The following is a 7,763-nucleotide window of genomic DNA, read 5'->3' as shown; positions in this document are numbered from 1 at the left end:
AGCATCAGCTACTTAGGCCCTCCATAATTTAGTGAAACCCTGTTTCAAAATAAAGAAGAAAAAAATAAAAAATAGGGCTGGGGGTATAGCTCAGAGGTAGAATACCCCTGTGTTCAATCCCCAGGACATTCCTCCCAAAAAAAGTATGTTGGAGAATAACTTTTGCTGATGGAATACCATAACCCTTCTGCTTGTTCTCCTTACATACAAATGAAAGCTACAAGAAGTTTTCATGGAAATCTTAGTAAGTTTACTATTATTGTTGCGAGAGTTTCAATTCAATCAGATAGGATAGAGGGCCTAATGAAGCAGGGAGGGAGTCAAGTGTGGAGGGCCAGGAATTGTAGGCTGAGGAGTCGGACCATTATGTAATAAAGGTTTCTAAAGAAAAGTGAGCCGGGCAGTTGCATTATCGTCGTATCTTAGGGGGAAAACTGGCAGTATTGTGTAGCATAAAGGAGATCAGATATGGAATACAATAAAAGGTAAGAGATCATTGCAAAAGTCCAGACAAGAGATGCTGATGGTATTTTCTGTGGAAGTGGTGGGACTAGGACCAGTTTAGCAGGTAACAAGAGAATCAATGGTACAAGCAATAGCATTTGGCTGGTTGTGAGGAATGAGGGAAGGGAAACGAATAGGGCTGAGGTTTCTGGCCTGAATTCTAGAAGATGCTGAATCCATTGATGGAAGCACAGGGTTTGCTCTTGTGAGTGCACGTGAGCGTGCGTGTGTGCGCGCGCGTGTGTATACGAGATGAGATGTGCAGGGCTTATGGTTTATCTTGTTGGGAGTGCCCGTGTATACTCGTGCAGTGCCCACACATACGGTTAGAATAGGTCTGAAGAAACTTCTTTGTAGAGAGGAAAGGAATCCTCATGTGATGAGAACAATTTCTTTTTATAGAGCTCAATCATCAGCGCCCCAACCCCTGAGGTGGTTATTACCTCGCCAGCAGTAAAAGTATGATTATAGCTCTTACTTACTGTGAGATAGCCCTCGGTTCCCACAACTTTCATAGGCAAAGTGATATTAATTGCGATTAATTACCCTACGGCCCAATACAAAGACTGCTAGGTGATTTACTGTGGTTTCCCGAGGGTGCCTGCAAGGTTTCTCCCTGGAGCCTCAGGGCAAACGAAATGGACAGCACCCGGGTGGCCTTCCGCCCTTCCTGGGTCAGAGCATTTCCGCCGCGAGCTGCCGCCAGCCTCGCGGTTCTGGACCCCGGAGGCTCCCCGACTTGTCCCTGGCGCAAAGCGCTCAGCTGTACTGCCCCGGCCGACCCCTGCACCCGGCAGGGCGGGGCTCTCCAGAGGCCACGCCCACCACAAACCACGCCCCGTCGATGACCACGCCCCCGGGGCTCCCTCTGCCGGCCGCGCCTGCGCGCCTGCGCTGGTCCTCGCCTCGGAGCAGCCATGATGGTGGGTGTTCTCAGCGGCGCCGAGTCCCGGGCGCGCGGCGGGGGCGGCGGGCGCGGGGCGGGCGCGGGGCCGGCGACGGTCTGGTACTAATGTCTCCCTTTGTGTCTCCCCCGTCCCGTCCTCTCCCTCGGCGCGCCGGGCCCGCCGCCCCAGCAGGAAGGCCTGGACGACGGCCCCGACTTCCTCTCGGAGGAAGACCGCGGAGTAAGTTGTGCCTCCCCCTGCCTGGGAGCCCTCTTCCCGCCCGGCCCCGGGTGGCTTGAGGAGGGGTCTCGCCGCGCGCGCCCCTCCTGCCGGCGGCTCGCGGCCCCGCGCCCGCCCCGCCCTCCGCAGCCCTCCCTCCCGGCCCCCGGGTTCCCGATTCCCCGCGTCTTTCTTCCCCGGGTCCCAGGTCCGACCCTCGGGAACCTCGGACCCGGGGGCGGCGCAGGTGGAGGCCGAGCCCGAGCGCGCCCCTCGCTACCTGGGGCCCAGCTTCGCCGTCCTCAGACCTTGCTGGCTTCACTCACAGTTTTCTCCCGGTGTGGACCCCTCGAACCCGCTCCTCCTGCCCACCCTTCTCTTTCTGTCTCTCTAAAGCAGATACAGTAGGAGCTTATTCTCAATTACCCTTTTGCGAGGATTTGTAGTCGCCAAGTCAAATCTCAGCTGTTCTTCCGTGTCCTACCAGATTTTGCAAAGTGCTGGTAGCCCATGGTATCTTTACTTCCTCATATATTGATGAGAAATATATAATCTTTTGTATGGTTCCCTTGGTGTTGTCCCCACCCCCCAGCTTTTTTGAGGTATGACTGACAAGTAATTGTATATATTTAAGATGTACAACGTATTTTGATCTATGTGATTGCCCCTGTCAAGCTCTTTAACATTACACCTGACCTCACTTAGTTACCCAATTATAATTATTTATTATTTTGGGGGAGAACATTTGTGATCTAGTCTCAGTAAATTTCAAGTGTACATTATTATTTAATTGCCATACTCAACATTAGGTCACAGAACTTACTCATCTTGTAACTGAAAGTTGATAAAAGTTTATTCCTTTTACGCAATATCGTTCCTCTTCTCGCTCCCACCCCTGTTCTTGGGAACTACTATTCTACCCTTGATGTCAAAGGACTCCCAAGGCTCAGATTTCTCCATTCCCCTTCCTGTTTCCTTAAGCCAAGGGTGGTCAGATGTATGGTGCCTTGTATAAGTGAGCACTTAAAAAACATTGGTATATGATAATTGCAAAGTTTCGAGGTTCCTTCACTTGTAGCAACCGGCACTTTAGTTTTCCATTTTGTTTTTACCTTTCTGTCTTAAATAGTGTGAGAAAAGCATCTTTTAGTGGATTTATCGTAGGTGACAATTTTGTTGGATGTTTTTGCTGTTTGTAATAAGAGATAATATGGTAACAGATGGCTTTTTTTTTTTTTTTTTTTGGTGGTACTGGGGATGGAACCCAGGGGCCTTCTACCTCCGGGATACACTCCAAGATCTATTTTATATTTGGAAACAGGATCTCTTAAGCCAGCAAGGCTGGCTTCGAACCTGGGCTATCCTCCTGTCTCCGGCTCCCAAGCGTGTGCCACCACGCCCAGCTTAGTCTTTTTATTTTTGAAGCAGGGTCTCACTGAGTTGTGAAGAGCCTCCCTAAGTAACTGAGGCCATCTGCAAACCATGATTCTCCGGTCTCCGCCTCCCAAATACTGGAATTACAAGTGTGCACCACCATGCCCAGATAGGTTTTATTTTCTTGCTAAATCCAGGAAGAGTATTAATTTAGTACATTGATGATGTGAAAAGTAGAATTCTTTCTGGTGCACATTTGACTTAATGGCATTATGCCTTCATAGAATTTGCTTATAGAACTGGAAGCACTTAAGTAATGTGTCCATAAGCTTTTTTCAAAGTTAAGGAGTTGGGAAGACAAAGAGTATGTCTGACCAGGTGACCAGGAGTTTTTTTTTTCCCCCTCAGTACTAGGGATTGAACCCAGGGGCATTCGAATACCTCTGAGCTACACCCCCAGACCTTTTCTTTTTCTTTCCTTTCTTTTTTTTTCTTGGGGTGGGGAAAATAACTCTTTTTAAATTAGCACAGAAGTAGTTTCTGTTGTGCACCAAAGTTTGATTACTATTGCACAATTACTCTGCTCTTTCCTCATTTCAGGAGCAGAAGTATCTGGCATGTTTAAATTGCCTTACATTGTGTTTGTCCTGATAAAAATAGCTTGCCATAATTAGAACTTTAAGGCATTGCAGTTTAAGTTTTGATCATCTTTTTCTGCCTTTAAGCAAAGAATCTTGATAGAGAAAGGCATAAAGTGGATTTTTTTTTTTTTTGTAGTATTGGAGATGGAACTCAGGGGCATTCTACTTCTAAGCTACACCCCCAGTCCCATTTTTATTCTTTATTTTGAAACAGGGTCTTACTGAGTTGCAAAGGACCTCACAAGTTGCAGAGGCTGACCTCAAACCTGCAATCCTCCTGTCTCAGCCTCCCAAGTACTGGGATTACAGAGTATGTCACCACGCCCAGGTTTATAAAGTTAATTTTTGACATAGTTGCAAAGGAATCAGATTCAAAAATAACAGGAGCATACAAAGCAGCAAATAGGCAAAATTAAAGTCAGTGTTTTAAAATAAATCTTTTAAGCAGACTTAAGTTTTTGTCATATTTGGATTAGAATAAAATCTTACAGCATCAAGGAAATACTGTTTTGCAAGAAACTAAAAAAATCAGCCAAGTGTGGTGGGGCACACTTGTAATCCCAGCATTCGGGAGGCTGAGAGGAGGATCGCAGTGCATGGCCAGCTTCAACTACTTGGGTCCTTTGCAACTCAGGAACCTGTTTCAAAAATAGGGCTGTGGGTGTAGCTCAGAGGTAGAATGCCCCTGGGTTCCATCCTCAGAACTGAAAACAACAAAAACCCCACACAGTTGAAAATTATTGACCATATTTTTATCTCTTTAGCTTTACCTCTACATTATAGGTTCTCCTTCCCCAAAATAAAGGACAGTATCATATTTAGTAAACAAATGGGCCCTTTGAACTAGACACATTTTACTTTGATGTACTTGTTAAATAAGAATAATGCATGCCAGAGTGATGGCATAATTTTCTCTTAGCATTTGATTTCAATTCTAAATAATATGTTTATTGTTTTCAAAATCTAGGTGGAGTCACTACATCTTATGCTGGGCTCCTAGCTTTGTTCCTCCCTCTGTATTCCTTATCTTCCTTCTGGGCATCATTTTCCAGTTGTGCAAGAAACCTCTGAATCATACATATCCTTCATCCTCATTGAGGCCAGTTAATTGCATCTTGGAAATGTTTATACCATCTTCTTTTTCCATGGCTCCGGTTATGTTCTTTGCTACTTCTTGCCTGGATTGTAGCAGTATCCTCAGTAGTCGTCTTCAGTCTTTCTGCTTTCCAATCCAGCCTTTATATTGCGTAGTTACATAACAGACATGATTAAGTAATTTCACAAGTCAAAAGTACTTATGTAGGCCCCATTCTTTTGAAGTAAGGTCCAAACTCCTTAGGCTAGCATTCTTCACTGCTCAGAACCCTTTCTGGCTGTCTTTATTATACCGCCCCTGCTCCACATACACTTTAGTTTGCTTGTCATTGCCCGAGCACCTGTGCACTTTAAAGTATCCTTTATGCCTATTTCAGTGTAGTGCAGTGTTTTCCTCCCTTATTTTTTTGTGGTACAGTGGGTGGAACCCAGGGGCTTTTCTACATCCAGGCTATACTCGCAGACTTATTCTATACTTTATTTGGAGACAGGGTCTCACTAAGTTGCTGAGAGACCCATAAGTAGCTGAGGCTGGCTTCGAACCTGTGCGATCCTCCTGTCTCAGCCTCCCAAGCGCTAGGATTACAGGTGCATGTCACCACGCCCGGCTTTATTTTTTATTTGGAAACAGGGTCTCACTAAGTTGCTGAAGGCTTCACTGAGTTGCTGAGGCTGGCTTGAACCTGCAATCCTCCTGTCTTAGCCTCTCAAGTACTGGGTTTACAAGCATGTGCCACCATGCCTGGCTATATTCCACATTTATTGATTAGTTTTTTGCTTTTTTTTTTTTTTTTTTTTTTTTTTGCAGTACTGGGGGTTGAGCCCAGGGACATTCTACCTCTGAGCTACATTTCCAGCCCTGTTTTTTATTCTTTATTTATTTTTTATTTTTAGTGGTACTGAGGCTGGAACCCAGGGGCTTTTCTACCTCTGGGCTATACTCCCAGACCTATTTTATATTTTATTTGGAAGCAGGGTCTCACTAAGTTGCTGAGAGTCTCACTAAGTAGCTGAAGCTGGCTTCGAACCTGTGCGATCCTCCTGTCTCAGCCTCCCAAGTGCAGGGATTACAAGCGAGCACCACCACGCCCAGCTTTATTCTTTATTTTGAAACAGGGTCTCACTATGTTGCGGAGGGCCTCACTAAGTAGCTGAGGCAGGCTGCAACCTTGATCCTCCTGTCTCAGCTTCCCAGGTACTGGGATTACAAGCCTGTGCCACCACACCCAGTTTATTGATAGTTATTTCAGATAAACCTGACATAGAGCCAGGTGTTATGGTGCACACCTCTAATCTTAGCTACTCTTAACTGGTGTCAATAAGATCAAATTGTATTTGTAGTAAAAGTGACAGGGAAAAAACAGGAAATATATTACTTAAATTTGTATTTAGTACTTAAAATTATTCTCTTCATTGCAAACAAATTGCACGGAGGTGGGGCTTTTGTTCACTTTAGTACTTACTTATTTATTTACATATTTATTGTGGTAATGGGGATTGAACTCAGAGGCATTCTACCTCTGAGTTATACCCCTAGCAGCCCTACTTTTATTTTCTATTTTGAAACAGGATCTCTAGGTTGATGAATCTCACTACTTGCTGAATCTGTCCTTGAACCTGTGAGCCTCCTGTTTCAGCCTCCTAAGTACTGGCATTACAGGTGTGTGGCACCATGCCTGGCTTTAGTTCACTTTAAATCCTCTACAAGCTGGGAGTGATGGTGCATGCTTGTAATCCCAGCATTTGGGAGGCTGAGAAAGGATCGCCATTCGAGGCCCCTCAGCTACTTATGCTCTCTGCAACCCAGTGAGACTGTTTCAAAATAAATAATAAAAAATAGGGCTGGGGGTATAGCTCGGAGGTAGAATGTCCCTGGGTTCCATCCACAGATACATACAAATAAATAAATCCTCCATAATACCTCAGACAATTATTTGCATATTAGTGCTAAAAAATGTTTATTAAGGCAGGCATGGTGGTACATACCTGTGATCCTAGTACTTGGGAGGCTGAGATAGGAGGATTATATGTTTGTAGCCAGCCTCAGCAACTTAAGGCCTGTTTTTTTTTTTTTTAAAGGGCTGCGGTAAAGCTGGGTGTGGTGCCACAAGTTTGTAATCCAAGCATTTGGGAGGCTAAGACAGGAGGATCGTGGTTTGCAGACGGCCTCAGCTACTTAGGCCCTACTTAGGCCCTCTGCAACTCAGTGAGACCCTGTTTCAAAATAAAGAATAAAAATTAGGGCTGGAGGTAAAGCTCAGAGGTAGAATTCCCCTTGGTTCCATCTCCAGTGCTGCCAAAAAAAAAAAAGAAAAAAAAAAAAAGGCTAGGGTGTAATAGAGGTAGCATGCCCCTGAGTTCAATCCCCAATACCAAAAAATAAAAGACATCATCATCATCACGTTGTTGTTGTTGTTGTTGTTGTTATTATTATTATTGTTATTATTATTATTGTTTGCGGTACTGAGGATGGAACCCAGGGGCATTCTACCTCTGAACTATACCCCCAGACCTCTATTTTCTTATTTTGAAACAGCGTCTCACTGAGTTGCGAAGGACCTAAGTAGCTGAGGCCATCCATGAACCTAAATCCTGCTGCCTCAGCCTCCCAAATACTGGGATTACAAGCATGCGCCACCACTCCTGGCTAAAGACTTAATAATAAAAGCTTATAGCTATATTGCCTGGAGTCAAATACTTTATTTTATCAATGATGTAATTTGGGCTTATAGAAAATGTGTAGGTAGACGCTATTAGTATTGCCCTGCTAATGTTTTGTTGTTTCTGGCATTGTGTGTGCGAGAAAATCTGGTAGCAAATGGCATTTTCCAGAATATATATAATTATATATAATCAAAGATTGATCTGAAGCTGGGCATGGTGGTGCATGCCTGTAATCCCAGTATTCGGTAGCCTGAGACAGAAAGATTGCAGGTTCTTGGCCAGCCTCAGCAACTTAGGTTTTTTGCAATTTAGTGAGGATTTTGTGTGTGTGTGTGTGTGTGTGTGTGTGTGTGTGTGTGTGTGTGTGTTACTAGGGATT

At 44.8% G+C, this 7,763-nt stretch overlaps 1 protein-coding gene across 1 annotated transcript in view; it reads left to right on the top strand.

Annotated features, from left to right (window-relative positions):
• Positions 1-1,516: 1,516 nt before the first annotated feature.
• The window catches only part of SNX6 (sorting nexin 6), a gene marked incomplete at its 5' end in the record, with an annotated part of 49,492 nt that continues 43,245 nt past the window's right edge, over positions 1,517-7,763 (top strand). Inside the window, 2 exon segments of the mRNA XM_080706711.1 lie at positions 1,517-1,554; positions 1,556-1,631. Coding sequence (XP_080562837.1) covers positions 1,517-1,554; positions 1,556-1,631 — 114 coding nt within the window.

The sequence above is a fragment of the Muscardinus avellanarius genome, assembly GCF_963383645.1.
Source record: "Muscardinus avellanarius genome assembly, chromosome: 12".
NCBI classification, from domain to species: Eukaryota; Metazoa; Chordata; class Mammalia; order Rodentia; family Gliridae; genus Muscardinus; species Muscardinus avellanarius.
The sequence above is the reverse complement of the archived record's forward strand: the minus strand, read 5'-3'. Positions and strand labels throughout refer to the sequence as shown.